This window comes from Babylonia areolata, chromosome 25 (genome assembly GCF_041734735.1).
Source record: "Babylonia areolata isolate BAREFJ2019XMU chromosome 25, ASM4173473v1, whole genome shotgun sequence".
NCBI lineage: Eukaryota > Metazoa > Mollusca > Gastropoda > Neogastropoda > Buccinidae > Babylonia > Babylonia areolata.
Window position 1 is genome coordinate 4582744 of NC_134900.1, and position 26605 is coordinate 4609348.

At 42.5% G+C, this 26605-nt stretch overlaps 1 protein-coding gene across 1 annotated transcript in view; it reads left to right on the plus strand.

Moving 5' to 3' along the window:
• Window positions 1–26605, plus strand: part of LOC143299473 (voltage-dependent calcium channel subunit alpha-2/delta-3-like) — a 197836-nt gene that overhangs the window by 107581 nt on the left and 63650 nt on the right. Inside the window, exons 4-9 of the mRNA XM_076612696.1 lie at window positions 3145–3213; window positions 5961–6147; window positions 13270–13401; window positions 14531–14591; window positions 15457–15607; window positions 25545–25709. Of these exons, the coding sequence (XP_076468811.1) occupies window positions 3145–3213; window positions 5961–6147; window positions 13270–13401; window positions 14531–14591; window positions 15457–15607; window positions 25545–25709 (765 nt within the window). The remainder of the gene's footprint in view (window positions 1–3144; window positions 3214–5960; window positions 6148–13269; window positions 13402–14530; window positions 14592–15456; window positions 15608–25544; window positions 25710–26605) is intronic.

Here is a 26605-nt window from a genome sequence, read left to right on the forward strand (position 1 = left end):
TGGAAGTAAACTTGGGGGGGGGGGGGGGGGGGGGTGTCACTTTTATAGCCTGTATTGATTCCAACTGGACTAAATTCACCACTGAGGGTCAATTCAAACCATCCAGAAATGACCTCTGTGTCCATTTCAAGGGGGAGTAGTGTTGGGAGAGGGTGGTGGGGGAATTGGGGGGGGGGGGGGGAGGGGGCGGCTCTGTTCTGACCAGTTGAAATTTACTCCCGTTTAGTGGTCATTCGAGGCTAGTCCACATGGACTCTAGGGTCAGATCTGGCTAGCTCAGATTTTACCCCGGGGGGGTAAAACCAACACGGGTGTGATTGGGATGCCGCTACACTGGGCGGCAAGCAGGAGACAGAGGAACTTTGGCATCGACTTTTGTCATGCACGGATTCCCGTGGACAAAGCGTTGGCTCGAAGGAGAGTCTGTAGTCGTTGGCTTCATTTAAAATCAAAGAGCTGTTGTTGTTTTTATGATTTCCGCCTGCAAGCCTTGAAGGTTTTTGTTTTTTTTTGGTTTTTTGGGTTTGTTTTTTTTTCCACTCAGGAGTGTATTGTTGGTCTGTTTTTTTTTCAGGGTTTTAATTTTTTTTTTTTTTTTTTATTGACCATCCATAAACAAAATACATCAGTGTAGAGCAGCATGACAATGTAATGAATATTGACAACAAACCTGTGAGTCTGTTTTTACTTGAGCATTGATTGAGAAATAAGTGTTTGGAATATTTACACTATAAACATTTACATCTCTTAAAAGAAGCCACATACTGCCAGGCGGTGGTATATCCTTTTTTCTCTTGACAAAATGATTTTTCAATGAAAAGAATAAGAGCAGCTCAGACCAGAAAGAGCATAATGTGTGTTGTCTGAGTACATCACATGTGTGTGTACTTTAAAGATTTTCTGGGTATACTATATATTTAAAGAGAGGTTACGCTATTAAAGACAGTTTATCTATTCTTGCAGTTTTGTATCCATCCCCACCCTTTCTTTACCCCTGTTCCCTACCTCATGTTTCTCACATGCGCGCGCACACATACACACACTCACACACACGCACATACGTACGCACGTACGCACGCATGCACGCGCGCGCACACACACACACACACACACACAGTGACTTGCACACACACACACACACACACATGTACACACACACTCACACTCACACACACACACACACACACACACACACACACACACACACACACACACACACACACACACACACACACAAGCAAACAAACAAACAAGTACACATGATCACACACACACACGTTCACACTCTTGCACAAACATGTTAATTATATTTCCTAATCATACCTCTTGTCTGGACATGCATTTGTGGAAGGGTGAAAATTGCTTCATAACGATCAGACAAACTACACCCCAGCCCTCTCTCCTCCCTCTCTCTCCTCCCTCTCTCTCCTTCTCCCTCTCTCCCTCTGTCTCTTTTTCTCTTGGTCTCAAGGGAAGAGCAGTGTATCACTGCATTATGACACTGCACTGTCAGATCAGCGGTATAACAGACTGGCGATGCACACATGCATGCATAAGCAGCGTCCACTGACCGTGGGTTCTGAATTGTTTTTCGCACTGTCCGAAAACCATCAGTGATGCTGTCATTAATGTGCTTGGTACCTGTCCAGGCATGAGGGTATGAGCCCGCATCGTACTTCGGGGGAAGGGTGGTGGAATACTGCCAGCTGAAAGATTGTCGGTGCGCTGTGTGTGAGAAAGTGCACATCTGTTGTAGTCTTTGATTGGTTTCAGGCTTGGTTGTATCGAAATGGTAAACGCACGTTTCCAGTCTTAGACCTACAGGCTAAAGTGATGGGACGTGTTGAAAGAGAACACATTGCTATCATCTTATGGTTTAAGTGTGTGTGGTCGTATGTAAGGTAATTGTAAGGTAATACCATATCCCTGACAGTATATGGTCCTGTGTAAGGTATACCATTCTGCCATATCCTTGTCACTGTGTGTGTGTGGTCCTGTGTAAGGTATACCATTCTGCCATATCCCTGTCACAGTGTGGTCCTGTGTAAGGTGTACCATTCTGCCATATCCCTGTCACAGTGTGGTCCTGTGTAAGGTGTACCATTCTGGCATATCCCTGTCACAGTGTGGTCCTGTGTAAGGTATACCATTCTGCCATATCCCTGTCACTGTGTGGTTCTGTGTAAGGTGTACCATTCTGCCATATCCCTGTCACTGTGTGGTTCTGTCTAAGGTATACCATTCTACCATATCCCTGTCACAGTGTGGTCCTATGTAAGGTATACCATTCTGCCATATCCCTGTCACTGTGTGTGGTCCTGTGTAAGGTATACCATTCTACCATATCCCTGTCACAGTGTTGTCCTGTGTAAGGTGTACCATTCTACCATATCCCTGTCACAGTGTGTGGTTCTGTGTAAGGTATACCATTCTACCATATCCCTGTCACAGTGTGGTCCTGTGTAAGGTGTACCATTCTACCATATCCCTGTCACTGTGTAGTCCTGTGTAAGGTATACCTTTCTGCCATATCCCTGTCACTGTGTGGTTCTGTGTAAGGTATACCATTCTGCCATATCCCTGTCACTTTATGTGGTGCTGTGTAAGGTGTACCATTCTGCCATATCCCTGTCACTGTGTGTGGTCCTGTGTAAGGTGTACCGTTCTACCATATCCCTGTCACTTTATGTGGTCTTGTGTATGATAGTCAGTTATGTCCAACTATGACCATCAGAACAGCAGAGGAGGCAACTGCTGTCCCAACTATCTAGGCTAGAATTTGATTATAGAGGAGAGTGTCTTGCCCAAGTTATATCCCCACTCTCTCAGCCAAGAGAGCTTTAGGACAGTCAGCGTTGGGATGATTCCCAAAGGCCAACTAGCCCCCAAGGCAACAGCACTAAGAGCCAGTGCAATCTTGCTTCCAAGTCTGAGAGGCATAGTCCTTCACAAAAGACTAAGGCTGTAAATGACTTCCCACTGCAGAGGAGAAACCATTGACGTGCAGCTCTCACTTTGCTGTGTGTATGCACAGAAAAAAAAAATTGTTTGAACTGATGTCATTGAAGGTGAACTGTTATAGTATTCCCATTTACAGATTGGAAAGGGAAGAATAATCACTTCATGTGAAATGGTGTGTTGCAGGCTCTGAAGAAGGCTGCAGAGAAATCAATGAAAGAGTACGGAGCCTACAAGGAACAGATTGACTATGAGGTGGGTTACTGTTGAAATTCTGTTCACTTGCAAAGAAAAATAGTGTTAAGAAAACATGTGAAAGTTACAGTAAGTTTCAGCCCGTCTTGACGTACCTTTAAGCAAGAGATTTTAATGTTGTACACTAGCAGAAAACAAGGCCTTTTTTCTGTTTCTCCTCCTCCTTTTCCTGTATTCTTCCGTTACAGCATTATGCAATCTGGTGCATTGTATGATCGAAGAATAGATCTCCGGATTGTATTGTCTTTTTAGTGGAATCCTGACTTCATAACCTTTGTCAGGTTTGGTAACGTGATTATATTCAATTTTGTCTACATATCTTCCTACTGAGAAAGCAGTAAAAGGGGAAGGGTGGTGGTGTAGAGATCTTTTACTGTGCAAAAAGCATCAGCAGCAACAATCAAACAGTTGTTGCAAACAAGGTTAGTCTGGTTGATTTGTGTGTGCGTGTTTTGCATTTTAAAAAAAAATTTTTTTCAATTTTTTTTTTTTTTTGTAGATGGAGGTCTTATCCAACCAGAAACAAGCATATCAGTTGGGTTTGTTTTGTAAAGTTTTGTTTTGTTTGCGTGCTTATTTGCCTTGTTTGTGGGCGTTGTGTTCAGCGGTAACTTTCTTTGATGCGAGCTGACAGGGACGGGAGAGAGGCAAAGGTCCCTGGTGGTGCGACTGTGGCTGGAGTCCAGGTTCCGTTATGCCAGCTGTGATTATCGTCAATTACAAGTTCTGATATGTTGTTGTTGTTGTTTTTAAGGGGAGAAAAGTTTGGTGTGTGTGTGAAATGGGAGTGGTAATGCTATGCAAGTGGGAATAATGATTTGTTGGGGGGGGGTTCTTTATTTCTACGTGTTTGTGTGTGTGTGGCCAGGCTGTGTTTATTGAGGTGAGGAGGCGTGTTTGTGAGTGTGTGTGTGTGTGTGTGTGTATGTATGTGTTTGTGTGTATATCTGTGTTACTGTGTGAAAGACTGTGTTTGTGTCTCTGTTTCTGTGTGTGTAACTAAGAGAGGGTAGCACAGTGGGTGTGTGGGTTTTCCCCCTCAGTTTTCTCTTGAGGTTCTGTCCCCTGGCAGATGACCGGAGATGAAGGACCCCCATTAGCGTTAGCTGTGAAGTCGTTTCCTGGCTGGGTGGTCTGTGACGCACCACCCTGTCTGTCTCCTCCCTCATTTGCTTGTCTGTGTGTGAGATCATCCCCCCCACCCCCACCCCACCCCCAAATTTCCAACCCAGCCCCCACTTCTTTTATCTCTCCTGGGCATGTATTCATTTTGTGTTGTTTAACACCTTTAGTGTCGCGGAGGGGTGTGGGGGTGGGGTGGGGTGGGGTGGGGTGGGGGGACCCAGTAGAAAGTGGCATTTCCAAGTCATGAATCACTATCCAGAACTATCAGTAGCCAAAAAGCGAGAAAATGGTCTGGAAATTTACCACTCTACGTCAAATGTGTGAAGTTTCAGCCTTCCAGAGTTATTCCTCTTTTTTTTTTTTTTTTGGTAATGTCATCAAATGCACATTACATAATGCATACTATGGTAGTCAAGGGGTTAAGTTTGTTTTACCATTTTTTGATATTGTTAAATAGAACTGTGCATGTCAGACTGGAGTGACAGAAAGCCAGAAAAAGGCTGTCACGGTTCACGAGGTGCGTGCGCCCCACCTCAGACAAAGATGATGGATGATTAAAGATGACCAGACATGGCAGATAACTTGTCCTACCGCCGCACGCATTGTGAATAATTGACGAGTTGTGGACCGTGACACTTGCTTATTGATTTCTTTTCTTTTCTTTTTCATTTTCATTTTTCGTTCTTGGTTGCTTTTTGTTTGTTTTTTTAATTTTTTTTGTTTCCTAGACAGTTAAATCTGACAAAGCTTTTCATTTTTCAGACCAGATTTGCGGGCAAATAAATCAGTGAGGCACTTTCCCTTTCAAAGCGTGGCTTTTAGCACTCGGTGGCCTGCTGGTTTTCTCAAAAGAACCAGTTCCCCGCCCCACGCCACCCCACCCCACCGTACCCGACCTCCCTGGCACGCTCTTTCTCCCCCTCTGACATCCTGGGCTGAGTGGTCGTAATGTTGACTCTGTCTCCCTGTGTAGCTCTCTCTCTCTCTCTCTCTGTCTCTTTTACTCTCTGTGGGTCGGTCTGTGTGTTCGTGTCTCTGTTTATATGTCTCTCTCCCCCAACACCTCCCTGTTCAGGGCAGGGGACTGGATGTAAAAAAAAAAATATAAAAAAAAAAAAAGATAAAATAAAAAGCACTCCAGTGCTTATCAATCCTCCGAAATTAAGAATTTTGTCTTGTCTGTCTCTGTGAAAGTCTCTCTCTCTCTCTCTCTCTCTCTCTCTCTCTCTTTCAAAGTAGGGAAGTTGATTTTAGTGATGTGGTGTTTTGATTTATTTCCTTTTGTTTACAATTTGCTGTTGTTGTTTTTGTTGTTGTTTTTGTTGTTGTTGTTGCTTTTGTCCGTCACTTGGGCAAGGGTTGATGTAAGGGAAAAAAACATGGTTTTTTGTGTTTGTTAATTACCCTTAAAGACATTGTCTTGTCTCTTAATGTGTCTCTGTCTCTCTGACTCTGTCTCACTCTCCCTCCCTCCCTCCCACTCTCTCTCTCTCCCCCCCCCCTCTCCCCCCCACCCTCTCTCTCTCTATCTCTCCAAGCTACACAAGAAGGTAAAGAAAAATCCCCACTGTATAGATCTACCCAACTAATACTGGAGTTTGTTTTCCCTGACACCGTTGCAGGAGGTTGAGTACTTCAACGCCAAGAAAGTGGTGATCGACAGCAGCTTGCAGGGAGAGCACCTGCCTAAGATCAAGGGCACCATAGACTACCTGCATGCCGACAAAGTCTGGGAGTTTGGCAGCAGGAACTTGAACCTGACCACCAACGTTAGCACTGTGCATGTGCCCACAAATATCTACGACAAATGTGAGCATGTGTGTTTGTGTGTGTGTGTGTTTTGTGGGTAGGAGGTGGAAGGCTGTGAGGTTACGGCAGTTTACCCTCTTCCAAATCTGATGATTCAGTTCTACTGTTCTCTGGCACTACTAGGGTGTTTCTGTGTGTTGTGTGTGGTGTGGTGAGTTTTGGGGGGTGGGAGGCTGGAGGAGGGTGTTGGGGTGTAAGCCGGTGCATATGCATGTGTGAGTGTGTGCGCGCACGCACTTGCATGCGTTTGTTGCATAGTGGTATTGCTCATCTGTCTGCTGTTATTGGCTTTTGTTTGAACCAGTTCAGTCCAGATAATTCTATTTTTATCTGCTTCAGACATTTAAAAGAGAGAAATTTAAGACTGAAAATTTTCTTTAGTCTCATTTAAATGTTGGTTAGCAGAGAAGGAAGTGAGATTAGACATAAAAGAAGAACCTGAATACCTTTCCTTGATAATTTTTACTTCTTCTTCAGTTTAACGTCTTCCACTTTAAGTGATATTAGAACTATTTTATTATTTTTACTGTGCATATGTACATAATCACAATGTAAAATGAAAACATTCAGGTAAGAAAAATGTAACGTCTTAAAACATGGCACCAACAGGTTAAAAGTCTATTAATAAAGTTTAAGGTGGGACTAAGGTTATAAACATGCAATAATTTAAAGAGAAAAAAAACAAAAAAAAAACAGAAAACACACTTATAATGCTGCACACACATGTACACATTCATGTTTGTATAGGATTGGGACACACACACACACACACACACACACACACAGCCTCTATGTAACTCCTCTCTAACTCTGTTTCGCAAAAACACAAACATGTACAAACATTCTCTGTTTCTCTCTCTCCCTCTCTTTGTGACGCAAGCATTCTCCATCTCTCTCTTTCTCTCTCTCACACACACACACACACACACACACAGTCTCTCTCTCTCTCTCTCTCTCTCTCTCTCTCTCTCTCTCACATGCACGCACGCACGCGCGTGCGCGTTGAGTATACATAACAGTGGCCCAGCCAGACGAACAATCCAGATCACGTTCTACTGCTGTCGTGCTGCTCTTCAAAGCGACTTCACCTTAAAAAAAAAAAAAAAAAAAAAGAAAAAAGAATAAAGAACCCAGTGTGTGTGTGTGTGATCAGGGAGTGAGGGGGAGAAGAGGGAGGCAGGAAGGGTGTCTCATTATTTAGGAAGGAAGGGAGAGCCTCAGCAAAATCAGATTCCCTCAGGGAAGGAATTTTTTAGCTGTTGAAAAAAGTTGCTGGACCCTGAAAATTGACTTGTGCCATGGCCTGACACATGACGACTGTCGTTGAAAGGGCTCCGAAATGATTGCTGGATAAGACCCCCCCTGTGTGTGTGTGTGTGTGTGTGTGTGTGCACATTTAGACCCTGTGTGTGTGTGTGTGTATGTGTGTGTGCGTTTAGACTCTGTGTGTGTGTGTATGTGTGTGTGCGTTTAGACTCTGTGTGTGTGTGTGTGTGTGTTTATTTCATTTGATTGGATGGGTTCACACACACACACACACACACACACACACACACACACACACCACTCAAACACACACATATACACACATGCACACACACACGCACGCACGCACGCACGCACGCACACACACACGCATTCACTCACATGTGTGAACATGCACTTCAAGAACTTTTTTTTTTTTTATATTAAATCAGTCAGTTCTGCAATTGATATTCTGATTCAGAATGCTGTAACATTCTCAGTAAACATTACACGTGGTCTAACGATATAACGGACATGACACACAACACCACACAACAAGTGCAGTCAGAACAGGACAGGCACAAATTTTGTAAGCAACTATGGTAACTGTGTGGCTTTTTTTTTTGGCTTTTTTTTTTGCTTTTTTTTTTTTTTTGTGCCCATCCAAGAGGTGCAATATTGTTTTAAACAAGATGACTGGAAAGAACTGAATTTTTCCTATTTTTATGCCAAATTTGGTGTCAACTGACAAAGTACTTGCAGAGAAAATGGCAATGTTAAAGTTTACCACGGACACACACACACACACACACACACACAGAGACAACCGAACACCGGGTTAAAACATACTCACTTTGTTTACACAAGTGAGTCAAAAACCAACAACAACAACATGATTTTCCAAGTTGACTGACACCCACACAGTTACCATAGTGACTTTCCTTATTCCAGTTCAAAACCAGTTCTCTTTCTCATTGTTCCTCCTGCCTGGTTTTTCGTTTCCATCAGCACTGTGGAAAGAATTGGGGGGGCGGGGGGGGGGATGAGGCTGGGTGGTGGTGGAGACTGGGTAATGTTTTGCAGGCATTGATCAGAAGAAATAAAATTTGGCTGCCGTCCCCAGGGGGGCGGGCGGGGGGGGAGGTGTACAAAGGGTGGCAGCAGAGGGAGACAGAAATGCTTGTGGCAGTGCAATGGCATCGGTTGTTGTTGTAGTTGTTTTATTTTCTGTGTGGACTTTTGTTGGCACTTCAAGCAGATTATTAATCAACAAGTGGCAATGCAATGGCAACATTTGTTGTTGTTGTTTTCAGTGTTTACTTTTGTTGGCACTTCAAGCAGATTATTAATCAAATATTAATGTATATTGTTATTTTGACTGCAGTGTCAGTGGGTTTTAAATAATATTTTCCACCATCCATGTTGCTGTGGAATCTTAAGCGTAGATGACACATGTAAAGGTTGGTTTTTGTTTTGGTCTGAAGGACTAGCAACATAGTAATTTGTGATGGTAAAATTGGGTTGGGAGAAAAATGGGCCTGAATGTGGGAATAGAGCTGGAGGCATTGCTTTCAAGGTGTTTCACAGAAATGATTGGGTCAGCACTCCATTAACCCTAACTCCGTCCAGACCAGTGCTGGGTTTTGACAGTAATTGAGAGTTTGAGGGTCCGTCCTTCATCAGATACTTGAAGGTTTCCCACAGACTGAGTTCCTTTACAAAAAACCCAACAACAACAGAGAATGGCTTTGTCAGATGTTATTTTGTGTTGATTTCAAGTTAGAGGTAAACAGCATTACAGATGCAGCAGGTAAACCGCTGCTTTTGATCAGAAATTATCCTGGAGAGAAAAGAAAAAAACAAAACAAAAAAAAGATCAGAAGACCGGAATGGTTTCTTGTACAGTTTGAAACTGATGATCATGGAATTTGGATCTGTAACTCCCGAACCACCAGACATGTTGACAAGTCTGTGCCGCCAGTCATTAGCGTTCAGCAGATGGAGCGTCCAATTTGGGGGAGGGAGATATGAAACATTGTAATTTGAGCCCTGTCACGGGCATCCTCAGACTGTCAATTTGGGGTGGGTGGGGGGAGGTTAGTGGCGGCTTGTTGTCTGCTGTGTGAAGGAAGTGGAGCAGGCCTGGCTGGCTTGCACACGCCATGTTGGTCATGAAGGAGCAGTGGCGGTGAAAGGCCTCTGACATTTTGGGGCTGGTCATGTCGGATGGCCACAGGATAGGAAGGAAGAGGATCAAGTTGCTGAAGCTATACTGATCCCGGCCTGGCCTGGCCCAGGCCCCCTTGGCATCGTTTGTCTGCTTGGCATTTATTTCTGGCTTGTACCCTTTATAGGGTGGTGCCTCTCCCTTTTGTCTGAGCATATCTGTCTGGGTTTTTTTTTTTTACTGTCAGTCCCTGTCTGTCTTTCTGCCCCCCCCCTCTCTCTTTCTCTCTCTTGTGCTGTCTTTTTTGTGTGCATTTTAATCATGATATGTATGTTGTATAGGGCAGTTCAGTGAAAAATATCCAGACTCAGTGCACTTGAATTGTCTATTTCAAGCATCTCTGATTAACTTCATTCATTCCCTTTAAAACTGTTTTGTGTGTGTTTCAGATGAAGGCGCTATTAACCATTTTCTTTTCATAAAGATATCAGATCTCTTTGATGCATATTCTAATTATAGCTGCATTGCTGCTTACATACCAGGCCAGGCGTACTTTCCAGTCATATTGCCTAGGTTCATGGGCCGAAAAGTGAACACTTCCATCTTTGTGGACACAGCGATAGGAGAGAAAGGAGAGAAAGGAATTATGGGGAAGAGAGGGAAGGTGAGACGGTTTCAGTAGGCGAATAGAAACAACTCTTGTTCAAAGCAGACGATTCTAGTGTCAGACCAAAGTTCTGAGACATGGATTTTCTCTCTTTTTGTGCGTTCTTCAAATGTTTAGAACATGCCAGCCTCATAGCTTCATGAATATGCTGTGCATCCTTTTCACATTCAAAGTGTCAGGGACGCATATACTTATGGGTCATCTGTGGCACTTGTACAGACATTCAAGGCCAGGATAGCAAAGCAGGATTATTACTCCAACAGCTCCAGAAGAGCTCACAAGAATTGACTGTTGACACGATGACAGTCTGTCCCACTCACCAGCATGTGCTTGGCATCATAGCAACACAGAGCTGAGGACAATGAATTGAAACATCACCGGCAGGGTTCAGCAGCAGGTTTTTGTCCACTGACTGACTGGCTTCGGACAGTTTGTCAGATCCCACAGACATGCCCTTTGTCAGCAACAGACAGACAGTGGGGCTGGCAGTTTCATCAGCTACCTGGAGAAGAGGAGATCAGAAAAAGAAGATTAGGATTGATTTCGGGAAGGGGGGTGGGGGGAGAGATTGGAGAAGGGGGCTTGGTTGGGGAGGGGGTGAGGGGGGGCTTGGAAGGATGTGGATAGAAGGGTGTTGGGGGGAAAGAGGGGGGTTCAGCCTCATTCTGCAGAAAGCCAGCCAGCTGATGTGAACAGACAGGCATCGATTCACAACCCCACCCCACCCTCCCACGCACACACTCCCACCCATCTCCCCAGGCCTACCACATCACTCACTCACCCACCGGGTGAAAGGGAGCAGGAGCCTCAGAGTTTTATATATGTAAAATAAAAATAAAAGAGAGAGAGAGAGAAAAAGGAAACGCAATTTTGAGACTGACAAAGGGGTAATTGGTTGTATGGAGACATGGTAGCTGGATGTATAGAACAACAGACTGCTGTCAACTGGCCATGCCCCATGATAGGTGATAAGCTCCACTGAGTTCAACCAACAGTGGTTGATGCTTTCGACATGAAAGATAAGCAGAGTACTAGCACGTGTCAACACACATGTGGTTTGAAAGCTGTCTTCTTGATCACTGTATAAAAGAAAAGATGTGGAACATGTTGTTGCAAAATTTTATAGGCTTTTACAATGCATAAGCCTTTTACATTCAAGAAGTTACTATGAATAGTGTATTCAACAGGTTGTTTGTAAATAGTGTGCATTCAACAAGTTGCTCATACATGGAATACATTGAACAAATTATTTATGAATAGTATATAATCAACAAGTTGCTTATGATAGTATACAGTCAACCAGCTGTTTATGAATACAATTTGGTTATAACTGGTTAAAATTCAGCATTGTTTATAGATAGTACATTCAACATGATATGAATAGTGTACATTCACCTAGTTGTTGATGAATGAGAACTCAGCACTGTATAAAATGGCTCTTCTTCTCTATAGGTCATGTGAGGGATTGTGGGTAACTTGCCTATGTGGACTTCAAATCTTGTGGTGTGTGACGCTTAGACACTGTTAGCTTCCATTATCTGTAAATTATGTGTAACGCTTAGTCACCAGTGACGTCCATTATCAGTGAGTCATGTATTTGTATTTCTTTTTATCACAACAGATTTCTCTGTGTGAAATTCGGGCTGCTCTCCCCTGGGAGAGCGCGTCGCTACACTACAGCACCACCCTTTTTTTTCTTTTTTATTTTCCTGCGCGCAGTTTTAATTGTTTTTCCTATCGAAGTGGATTTTTCTACATAATTTTGCCAGGAACAACACTTTTGTTGCCGTGGGTTCTTTTACGTGCGCTAAGTGCATGCTGCACATGGGACCTCGGTTTATCATCTCATCCGAATGACTAGCGTCCAGACCACCACTCCAGGTCTAGTGGAGGGGGAGAAAATATCGGTGGCTGAGCCGTGATTCGAACCAGCGCGCTCAGATTCTCTTGCTTCCTAGGCGGACGCGTTACCTCTAGGCCATCACTCCACGTAGCGAGTGTTAACCTCCATTGTCTAGAAGTCATCGGCAACGTTTAGACACTGTTAGCTTCCATTGTCTGTAAGTCATGTGACACGCTTTGTCACTGTTAGCTTCCACTGTCTGTAAATTACGTGTGACGCTCAGTCACTTTTGACATCCATTATCTGTGAGTCATATGTGAAGGTAAGACACTGTGCTTGGACACATAAGTTACAAGTTGTTCATTTTGTTGGTATGATTGGTGTATTCTTTGTCAACCAAAAAAACCCAGCTCTTTTGGGAGGAAAATATCTGAAACAGATTGCAAGCAACATTAGGAGGCCTGTTTTGTGATGTCAGTTAAAAAGAAAAAAAAAACAAGTCATTTATTACCCTTTGTGCTGTGTGGGTGTTTGCCAAGTGCTGTACTGTATTGTATTGTATCATATTGTATTGTACTGTGTTGTAATGCATTGTACTGTGGTGTATTGTATTACACTTTGCCAGGTTTCTCTATGTGAAATTCATGCTGCTCCCTCCCAGGGAGAGAGCGCATTGTTACAGTGAAGCACCACTCATGTTCTTTTTTTTTTTCTTTTTTTTCCTGCCTTCTAGTGGATATGTTTTCCTTACAAAAGTCGATTTTTTTTTTTACAGAATTTTTGCCACGGACAACCCCTTTTTGTTGCCCCCATGGATTGGGTTACATGCGCCTTGAAGGGAGAGAGAGAGAGAGAGTGTGTGAGTGAGTGAAGTGACCAGTGCTGACCAGCTGCCTTGAAGGGGGAGTGTCACACACACACACACACTTCGTGTGTGTGTAAGTGAAGTGACCAATACTGAACAGCTGCCTTGACAGCGGAGTGTGTCCCTGTGTGTGTGTGTAAGTGAAGTGACCAATACTGACCAGCTGCCTTGAAGGCGGAGTGTGACACTGTGTGTGTGTGTGTGTGAGTGAATGACCAATACTGACCAGCTGAGTGTGTGTGTGTGTGAGTGAGTGAGTGAAGTGACCAATACTGAACAGCTGCCTTGAATGCGGAGTGTGTCACTGTGTGTGTGTGATCTGTTCACTGTCGCAGCCATGAAGATCCTGAACGGGGTTGAGTGGACAGAGAACCTGACGCAGCAGTTCATCAACAACAGTGACCGGCATCCCAACCTGCGGTGGCAGTACTTCTGCAGCTCAGATGGCTTCTTCAGGATCTTCCCAGGTGACGGGGATAATAAGATTCATGTTTGTTGGATTTGGGGGGGCGGCGAGCACAATAGCTGAGTGGTTAAAGTGTTGGACTTTCAGTCTGAGGGTCCCAAGTTCGAATATTGGTAACGGCGCCTGGTGGGTAAAGGGTGGAGATTTTTCCGATCTCCCAGCTCAACATATGTGCTGACCTGCTTGTGCCTGAACCCCATTCGTGTGTATACGCACGCAAAAGATCAAATACACGAAGATCCTGTAATCCATGTAAGCATTCGGTTGGTTATGGAAACGAGAACATACCCCCCAAAACAGTGTATGGCTGCCTACATGGCAGGGTAAAACATGTAAAAGCCCACTCGCATACATACAAGTGAACGTGGGGGTTGTAACCCAGGAACAAAGAAAAATAATTTTAGGGGGCATTGAAAAAAAGATATTTGCTGCTTAACTCTTTGACCACCAAATTTCTGTGTGAAAAACACCCCCCAGTGCCAAATATTTTAGACTGGATGTTTTCAGGCAATGACTTCAGTTTGTGTTAAAACAACACGGTGAACTTCTTCATTTCAAACTTGGTCAGGGGACAAAGGTTAGTCATAAACAAGACTGATGTCCTGAGCTGTAAGTTCAGTTTTATCTTGGTGAGATGATGGTCTTCACTGTCGAGCATACTCATCAGCAGTAGTCAAGGGGTTAAAGTTTTTTGTGCGCACAAGAATAAAACTTTTGAATTTTATTTATGCAATTTTTTTTTTTTTTTTTTTAAGTAAAAATAGGTATTGAAATGTTGACAGATAAACAGATTATAACATGCTATGCTGTGTCTGGATAAGCATTGGTGTCATACAACATGCGCCTATTGTTTGGACAACTCCCAGAACATTTTGCCTGAAAGAAAAGAAAATGAATAAAATGATGACAATTACAAAGAACAACAATAACAAACTTTGTCATGATCTGTTTCCTGACGGTCAGTTTATAAGTTTTGTGGAGGGAAATGTTGTTGATGAAAGACATTGCTCGGTTTTGCCATTATGGAGATAGGAGCCAGGTGGAAAGGACACATATACTATGACATAGGATTACTGTACCAGTTATCTTTCTTGCTGGCATGGCAACACTCTGTGTTTTCTTACTTCCAGGCACGCAGTGGCCGAGGGACCCAGAGAAGGTGGATGTGTTTGACTGCCGAATGCAGAAATGGTAGGTTTTCACTGTGCTGGAAGTACATAGTGTTTCTGGGCCTGTGCTGTTTCTTTCATTAGTATTGTTGTTGTTGTTATGACTATTATTATTATTATTATTATTATTATTGTCATTATTGATTATTCATTGTTTTCATTGGTAGTAGTAGTAGTAGTTGTTATTGTGTGAACAAAAAAGAAAGAAGTTATTATTATTATTATTGTTATTATTGATTATTCATTGTTTTTATTGGTAGTAGTAGTAGTTGTATTGTTATTGTGTGAACAAAAAAGAAAGAAGTAAAGTTATTCAGTTTGTTTTTCATAATGTCCTGCTGTAATGATGCACAGCAAGTTCTGTTGCAAAGATCTCTCTCTCTCTTTCTCTGTCTCTTTCTGTCTCTCTCTCTCTGTCTCTCTCTCTCATGCACACACACACACACACACACACACACACACACACACACACACACACACACACACACACACACACTCTTTCACACGCTCCATTTTGCTCACTCACTTACTCACTCAGTCTCCCTCACTGTCTTAAATTCTCTCATTTACATACACTCACACTCACTCTCTCACTCACTCACTCACTCTCACTCTCACTCACTCTCTCACTCTCACTGTCTTAGACTCTCTCATTTAGTCTCACTCACTCACACACTCTGTGTCTCTCACTATCACTCACTCACTCTCTCACCAACAGTCTCACTCTCACTCTCACACTCACTGTCTTTGACTCTCTCTCACTAACAATCACTCTCTCTCACACTTACTCTCTCTCACACTCCCTCTCACAGCCCCTCTGTCACACACGTAACTCCCTCTCACACCCCCTCTCTCACACACTCACAAACCCCGCTTTACCTGCCCAGGTACATCCAGGCGGCCAGCACCCCGAAGAACATCATCATCCTGCTGGACACCAGCGGCAGCATGACTGGCAAGAGGTTCACCATCGCCCAGAGCACTGTCTTCACCATCCTGGAGACCCTCAGCGATGAGGACTACTTCAACATCATCAAGGTCAGCCTTTCCGCCACCAGGGAAAAAAAAAACCCAAAACTGCGCCCCTGACAGTGGAGTGATGGCCTAGTGGTAATGTGTCCAGCTAGGAAGTGAGAGAGTCTTGAGCGCACTGGTTCGAATCCCGCAGTCGCCAATATTTCTCCCCCTCCACTAGACCTTGAGTGGTGGTCTGGATGCTAACGATAAACTGAGGTCCCACGTGCAGCATGCACTTAGCACATGTGAAAGAACCCATGGCAGGAAAAGGGTTGTTCCTTTCAAAATTCTGTAGCGAAATCTACTTTGATAGGAAAACAAATAAAATTGCAGGCAAAAAAAAACAAAAAACAAACAAAAGATGGGGGGAGGGAGGTGCTCTCAGTGTAGTGACATGCTCTCCCTGGGGAGAGTGGCCCGAATTTCACAGAGAGAAACAAGGTTCGTAGGGTCCTTTCAAGTCCTTTTAAGTCCTTAGGAATTGGATTTTGGTCAAAAGGCCTTTTAAGTGTTTTGATTCAGCAAGTTGGTCCTTTTAACTCATCTGGAGGTCCTTTTAATTTTTGAAAGGTACTGTTAAGTCCTGTTTTATGAAGAGAAAGAGACTTGAGAACGAAACTGAAACACCTTCGACACCAAAACCGCAAGTTGCAAAGCGCGTTGAAAGATGCCGACGCGATCGTCTGAAACTCAGTACTTACTGTAGGAGGATACAGCCTATAGGCCTAGGCCCTAACAGTAGTGCGCTTTCTGCTCGGTGGCAGACGCGAAGCGTGGTACAGTGGCTGTTAGTCACGCCTGCTGCTGCTGCTTTGCTTAGGCCTAGCCTACAGTGACGTGAATTGCAAAGACTAAATACAACAGTCAAATGGGATTAGCTCTTCTTCCATTTATGAGAGGTAAGTGTCTGCTGTTCTGCATGTCAAATAGATTGGGGTGTACTGTAAAGTCATGTCGGCAAAGGTCCTTTTAAACTGATTTGAGGTCCTTATAAAGTCCTTTAAAGGTCCTTTTTTGGCTTCATGCCCACCACCTGGGAACCCTGGAGAAATCTGTTTTGACAAGAAAAGTGATACAATACAATACAGTACAAGAGTCATCCAGATGAAACGATAAACCAAGGTCCCAAGTGTAGCAAGCGCTTTGAACACCTTGCTGTTTGTAGCTCCTGTTGAACGCTGCAGCCAGTGTGTGTTGACTACATAGTCACTATACACAATACGCCAACCACTACATAGTCACTATACACAATACACCAACCACTACATAGTCACTATACACAATACGCCCACCACTACATAGTCACTATACACAATACGCCAACCACTACATAGTCACTATACACAATACGCCCACCACTACATAGTCACTATACACAATACGCCAACCACTACATAGTCACTATACACAATACGCCCACCACTACATAGTCACTGTACACAATACGCCAACCACTACATAGTCACTGTACACGATACACCAACCACTACACAGTCACTATACACGATACACCCACCACTACATAGTCACTGTACACGATACACCCACCACTACATAGTCACTATACACGATACACCAACCACTACATAGTCACTGTACACGATACGCCAACCACTACATAGTCACTATACACGATACACCAACAACTACACAGTCACTATACACGATACGCCAACCACTACATAGTCACTATACACGATACACCAACCACTACATAGTCACTATACACAATACGCCAACCACTACATAGTCACTGTACACAATACGCCAACCACTACATAGTCACTATACACAATACGCCCACCACTACATAGTCACTATACACAATACGCCCACCACTACATAGTCACTATGCACAATACGCCAACCACTACATAGTCACTATACACGATACACCAACCACTACATAGTCACTATACACGATACACCAACCACTACATAGTCACTATACACAATACGCCAACCACTACATAGTCACTATACACAATACGCCAACCACTACATAGTCACTATACACAATATGCCAACCACTACATAGTCACTATACACAATACGCCAACCACTACATAGTCACTAAACACAATACACCAACCACTACATAGTCACTATACATGATACACCCACCACTACATAGTCACTATACACAATACGCCCACCACTACATAGTCACTATACACAATACGCCAACCACTACATAGTCACTATACACAATACGCCAACCACTACATAGTCACTATACACGATACACCAACAACTACACAGTCACTATACACGATACGCCAACCACTACATAGTCACTATACACGATACACCAACCACTACATAGTCACTATACACAATACGCCAACCACTACATAGTCACTGTACACAATACGCCAACCACTACATAGTCACTATACACAATACACCAACCACTACATAGTCACTGTACACGATACGCCCACCACTACATAGTCACTATACACAATACGCCAACCACTACATAGTCACTATACACAATACGCCAACCACTACATAGTCACTATACACAATACACCCACCACTACATAGTCACTATACACGATACACCAACAACTACATAGTCACTATACACAATACACCCACCACTACATAGTCACTGTACACGATACACCCACCACTACATAGTCACTATACACAATACGCCAACCACTACATAGTCACTATACACGATACGCCCACCACTACATAGTCACTATACACGATACACCAACCACTACATAGTCACTATACACGATACACCCACCACTACATAGTCACTATACACAATACGCCAACCACTACATAGTCACTATACACAATACGCCAACCACTACATAGTCACTATACACGATACACCAACCACTACATAGTCACTATACACGATACACCAACCACTACATAGTCACTATACACAATACACCAACCACTACATAGTCACTATACACGATACACCAACCACTACATAGTCACTATACACAATACGCCAACCACTACATAGTCACTATACACAATACGCCCACCACTACATAGTCACTGTACACGATACGCCAACCACTACATAGTCACTATACACAATACGCCAACCACTACATAGTCACTATACACAATACACCAACCACTACACAGTCACTATACACAATACGCCAACCACTACATAGTCACTATACACAATACGCCCACCACTACATAGTCACTAAACACAATACACCAACCGCTACATAGTCACTAAACACAATACGCCAACCACTACATAGTCACTATACACAATACGCCAACCGCTACATAGTCACTATACACAATACACCAACAACTACATAGTCACTATACACAATACACCAACCACTACATAGTCACTATACACAATACGCCAACCACTACATAGTCACTATACACAATACGCCAACCACTACATAGTCACTGTACACAATACGCCCACCACTACATAGTCACTATACACAATACGCCCACCACTACATAGTCACTATACACAATACGCCAACCACTACATAGTCACTGTACACGATACGCCAACCACTACATAGTCACTATACACAATACACCAACAACTACATAGTCACTATACACAATACACCAACCACTACATAGTCACTATACACAATACGCCAACCACTACATAGTCACTATACACAATACACCCACCACTACATAGTCACTATACACAATACACCAACCACTACATAGTCACTATACACAATACGCCAACCACTACATAGTCACTATACACGATACGCCAACCACTACATAGTCACTATACACGATACACCAACCACTACATAGTCACTATACACAATACGCCAACCACTACATAGTCACTATACACAATACGCCAACCACTACATAGTCACTATACACAATACGCCAACCACTACATAGTCACTATACACAATACGCCAACCACTACATAGTCACTATACACGATACACCAACCACTACATAGTCACTATACACAATACGCCCACCACTACATAGTCACTATACACAATACGCCAACCACTACATAGTCACTATACACTAAACGCCAACCACTACATAGTCACTATACACAATACACCCACAACTACATAGTCACTATACACAATACACCCACCACTACATAGTCACTATACACAATACACCAACCACTACATAGTCACTGTACACAATACGCCAACCACTACATAGTCACTATACACAATACGCCAACCACTACATAGTCACTATACACGATACGCCAACCACTACATAGTCACTATACACAATACGCCCACCACTACATAGTCACTATACACAATACGCCAACCACTACATAGTCACTATACACGATACACCAACCACTACATAGTCACTATACACAATACGCCAACCACTACATAGTCACTGTACACAATACGCCAACCACTACATAGTCACTATACACAATACGCCAACCACTACATAGTCACTATACACAATACGCCAACCACTACATAGTCACTATACACGATACACCAACCACTACATAGTCACTATACACAATACGCCAACCACTACATAGTCACTATACACAATACACCCACCACTACATAGTCACTGTACACGATACACCAACCACTACATAGTCACTATACACAATACACCAACCACTACATAGTCACTATACACAATACACCAACCACTACATAGTCACTATACACAATACGCCAACCACTACATAGTCACTATACACAATACACCAACCACTACATAGTCACTGTACATGATACGCCAACCACTACATAGTCACTATACACAATACGCCAACCACTACATAGTCACTATACACAATACGCCAACCACTACATAGTCACTATACACAATACACCAACCACTACATAGTCACTATACACAATACACCAACAACTACATAGTCACTATACACGATACACCAACCACTACATAGTCACTAAACACAATACACCAACCACTACATAGTCACTATACACAATACGCCAACCACTACATAGTCACTATACACGATACACCAACCACTACATAGTCACTAAACACAATACACCAACCACTACATAGTCACTATACACAATACACCAACAACTACATAGTCACTATACACAATACGCCAACCACTACATAGTCACTATACACAATACGCCAACCACTACATAGTCACTATACACAATACGCCAACCACTACATAGTCACTATACACTAAACGCCAACCACTACATAGTCACTATACACAATACACCCACAACTACATAGTCACTATACACAATACACCCACCACTACATAGTCACTATACACGATACGCCAACCACTACATAGTCACTATACACGATACGCCAACCATTACATAGTCACTATACACAATACACCAACAACTACATAGTCACTAAACACAATACGCCCACCACTACATAGTCACTATACACAATACACCAACAACTACATAGTCACTATACACAATACGCCCACCACTACATAGTCACTGTACACAATACGCCAACCACTACATAGTCACTGTACACGATACACCAACCACTACATAGTCACTATACACAATACGCCCACCACTACATAGTCACTATACACAATACGCCCACCACTACATAGTCACTATACACAATACGCCAACCACTACATAGTCACTATACACAATACGCCAACCACTACATAGTCACTATACACGATACACCAACCACTACATAGTCACTATACACAATACACCAACCACTACATAGTCACTATACACAATACGCCCACCACTACATAGTCACTATACACAATACACCAACCACTACATAGTCACTATACACAATATGCCCACCACTACATAGTCACTATACACAATACACCAACAACTACATAGTCACTAAACACAATACGCCCACCACTACATAGTCACTATACACAATACACCAACCACTACATAGTCACTATACACAATACACCAACCACTACATAGTCACTATACACAATACACCAACCACTACATAGTCACTATACACAATACACCAACAACTACATAGTCACTATACACAATACGCCCACCACTACATATTCACTAAACACAATACACCAACAACTACATAGTCACTAAACACAATACGCCCACCACTACATAGTCACTATACACAATACGCCAACCACTACATAGTCACTATACACGATACACCCACCACTACATAGTCACTAAACACAATATGCCAACCACTACATAGTCACTAAACACAATACGCCCACCACTACATAGTCACTATACACGATACACCAACCACTACACAGTCACTATACACAATACGCCAACCACTACATAGTCACTAAACACAATATGCCAACCACTACATAGTCACTATACACAATACGCCAACCACTACATAGTCACTATACACGATACACCCACCACTACATAGTCACTAAACACAATATGCCAACCACTACATAGTCACTAAACACAATACGCCCACCACTACATAGTCACTGTACACGATACGCCAACCACTACATAGTCACTAAACACAATATGCCAACCACTACATAGTCACTATACACAATACGCCAACCACTACATAGTCACTATACACGATACACCCACCACTACATAGTCACTAAACACAATATGCCAACCACTACATAGTCACTAAACACAATACGCCCACCACTACATAGTCACTATACACAATACACCAACAACTACATAGTCACTATACACGATACGCCAACCACTACATAGTCACACTATACACGATACGCCAACCACTACATAGTCACTATACACAATACACCAACCACTACATAGTCACTATACACAATACACCAACCACTACATAGTCACTATACACAATACACCAACAACTACATAGTCACTATACACAATACACCAACAACTACATAGTCACTATACACAATACACCAACAACTACATAGTCACTATACACAATACACCAACAACTACATAGTCACTATACACAATACGCCCACCACTACATAGTCACTATACACAATACACCAACCACTACATAGTCACTATACACAATACACCAACCACTACATAGTCACTATACACAATACACCAACAACTACATAGTCACTAAACACAACACACCAACCACTACATAGTCACTAAACACAACACACCAACCACTACATAGTCACTATACACAATACACCAACCACTACATATTCACTAAACACAACACACCAACCACTACATAGTCACTGTACACAATACACCAACCACTACATAGTCACTGTACACAATACACCAACCACTACATAGTCACTGTACACAATACACCCACCACTACATAGTCACTATACACAACATGTCACTATACACAATACGCCAACCACTACATAGTCACTATACACAACACGTCACTATACACAATACGCCAACCACTACATAGTCACTATACACAATACGCCAACCACTACATAGTCACTATACACAACACGTCACTATACACAATACGCCAACAACTACATAGTCACTATACACAATACGCCAACCACTACACAGTCACTATTCACAATAGACCAACCACTACACAGTCACTATTCACAATAGACCAACCACTACACAGTCACTAAACACAATAAGCCAACCGCTACATAGTCACTATACACAATACGCCAACCACTACATAGTCACTATACACAATACGCCCACCACTACATAGTCACTATACACAATACGCCAACCACTACATAGTCACTATACACAACACATCACTATACACAATACGCCAACCACTACATAGTCACTGTACACAATACACCAACCACTACATAGTCACTATACACAATACGCCAACCACTACATAGTCACTGTACACAATACACCCACCACTACATAGTCACTGTACACAATACACCAACCACTACATAGTCACTATACACAATACACCAACCACTACATAGTCACTGTACACAATACGCCCACCTCACACATATTTCTTTCTTGACTGCTACACTAAAGTCCAGAAGACCACATAGGGCCTCACTGTACACTGGTGGCCTGTTGGTAACACGTCTACCTTGGAAAGAAGTGAATAGCACATGTATGATCAAATTCCACTCTCCCCCTTTGCTAGACCTTGAGCGGTGGTCTGGAAACTAGTTTTTCAGCTGAGACAGTAAACAGGTGTGTAGCATGCACTTAGTGAAGGTAAAAGAGCCCACAGCAATAAAAGCGTGGTCCCTGGCAAAAATTCTGTTGACAAATTATTATTACACACAAGCACACGTGCACGCACACACACACAAGTCATAGCGCACACTCGTAAATAGTACACAATCAAAAATACCACCAACAAATCCTGAAACTATCAAAACACAAATAGTCATTTTAGTTTGTGCTGGAAACGGATGAGCTGTTGAGAATTAATCTGGAGGGGAAAAGGTGGGTCTTCAGACTGGATTTGAAAGATTGCAGCGAAGATGAGTGACGGAGAGGCTGAGGAAGTTGATACCAAAGAAAGGGGGCTTGGTATGAAAAACTGCGTTGGCTATACGTTGGTTCGAGCAGGGGAAATCCTAAGCATACAGTTGTGAGAAGAAGAGCGGAGTTGGCGTGAGGGTATGTAAGGATGAATGAGATCAATACAGTACAATACAATACAGTACAGTACAGTACAGTATAATACAATACAGTGCAATGCAATGCAATATAACACAATACAAAACAATAGAACACAATGCAGTAGGTCAGCATTTTGCCATGGGGGGGGGGGGGGGGGGTTGGGTTATCAGAGAAAAAAGAAAATGCTCCTGGCTCACAATCCACTTTCTATCCCTTTTCCTTTCTAAAAGATGAAGCATTCAGACCAGCGCAAGCTAATTTGAAAGGGATGAGGAACATGGTGGGGGAGGGGTTTGTGTGTTGTTGTTTTTTTGTTCTTCAGCTATACAAACCTGTGCCTTTTTTTAGTCTGTCACAGTTCCTCACTTGATCCTTGAAAATAAATCTTAAAGCATTCCTTTTTAAGCAGTCTTTGCTTAATTAAGGCACCCCCTTCCATATCCTGAATTACATGGATCCATATCCCCCCAAGAAACAACAACAAACAAAAAATGAAAAATATCAACAATAAAAAGCACACTGTGGTGTGATAAGGAAGCATGATTGTTGTTTTCATATTTCCACTAATTGCACAGCTTTAGATCAAAGATTTTGCTTGGAATGAAATACTTTTTTTTTCCATCAGAGTTAATGCAGCAATTGGTCATAGCTGGGTCATAACATGTTGCGGAAAATCAAGGTCAGAAGGTCAAGTCACAAGCTTATTTTGCAAATAAAAAAGGGTTAGTGTACCAGAATACATTTTGTATCACTTTTCAAAGGAACCAGGTTGCGTTGACCCATGTAAAAAAAGATAAACTGACTTGCATGTGATTTTTTTGTCCTTGCAGTTTTCTAAGGAACCAGTATGTGGACACCTGTTTAAATCATAAACCATTTGATTTGCATGCAAATTTTTGTTCCCTGCAGTTTTATAAGGAACCGGTAGTGTGTGGACCCCCTGTTTAAAAACAAACCGTTTGACATGCATGTGATATTTTTGTCCCTGCAGTTTTCTTAGGAACCAGAGTATGTGGACCTTGTTTAAATGATGAACCATTTGACGTGCATGTGATATTTTTGTCCCTGCAGTTTTCTTAGGAACCAGAGTATGTGGACCTTGTTTAAATGATGAACCATTTGACGTGCATGTGATATTTTTGTCCCTGCAGTTTTCTTAGGAACCAGTAGTGTGTGGACCCCCGGTTTAAAGACAAACTGTTTGACATGTATGTTATGTTTTTGTCCCTGCAGTTTTCTTAGGAACCAGTAGTGTGTGGACCCCCGGTTTAAAGACAAACTGTTTGACATGTATGTTATGTTTTTGTCCCTGCAGTTTTCTTAGGAACCAGTAGTGTGTGGACCCCTGGTTTAAAGACAAACTGTGTGACGTGCATATGATATTTTTCTCCCTGCAGTTTTCTAAGGAACCAGAGTATGTGGACCCCTGCTTCAATGGCACGATGATGCCGGCCAACGTGGACAACATTCGGCGGATGAAGGAAAAGATCATGGACATCTCCACCAGGGACATGGCCGACTTCCGAAAAGCCCTCACCCTGGCATTCAGGCTTTTTAAAGAGGTTTGTGCTGTGCTTCAGTGAATGGTTCTCTGTTGTTTGTGATATCGTGGTATCCTTTGAGGCATTAAATCTTTCAGCGCCATAGGCGACTTTAGTTGACAAGACAGTGCACCACCATTGGCAGCTTTTGTTGACATCGAGAGGTCATGTTGATAAGACCATTTTTCACATTCTAACAAAGTTCGACAGCTGCAGCCAGTTTCCTGCCAATAGAACAATGACTAACCTATGCCTCCGGTTTGAGTTTGAAGTGAACAAGTCCATTGTGTTGTTTTGTCATGAACCGAAGCCTGTGACTAAGAGCATCATTTCTAAAACATTTTGCTGTAGTGAGTGTTTTTCACACAGAAACTTGGCATTGAAAGGATTAAGCTGTTCCGTGTATTTTTGAAAAAATTGTGATATATCTGTGTTTCTGTTGGGGACTTTTTGCTAACTAGCAGTAGCATAAACAATGTGAATGTGTAATAGCCTTGTTGTGCTTGTCTGTGTCTGTCTGTGTTGGCTTATGTATGTATGTATGTATAGGTGTGTGTCTGGGGTAAACTTTAATGTTGGCATTTTCCCTTGAACTATGTCTGTTGACATTAAACTTGGCAGACTTGTAGATATATGGATGGCCTTTCCAGCCATCCCTTCCGCAACGACTGTGTACTGCAGTGTAGGCCACGGTTTTGCATTAACATTTTCAGTCAATATATTATTATTCAGGAACATTTTTATATACTTAATACAGTTTGATGACACTACTTTAAACTTTAATGAATACTGATGATGTCAGGGTTTGTTTTTTTTTTAATATAAGATAATTTGAGGTCCTTTTCATCATATTGTAAGCCTTCTGAAAAATGGAAAGAAAATGTTTTAGTTTTTGTTCCGTGTGGTTCTCTTTTTCA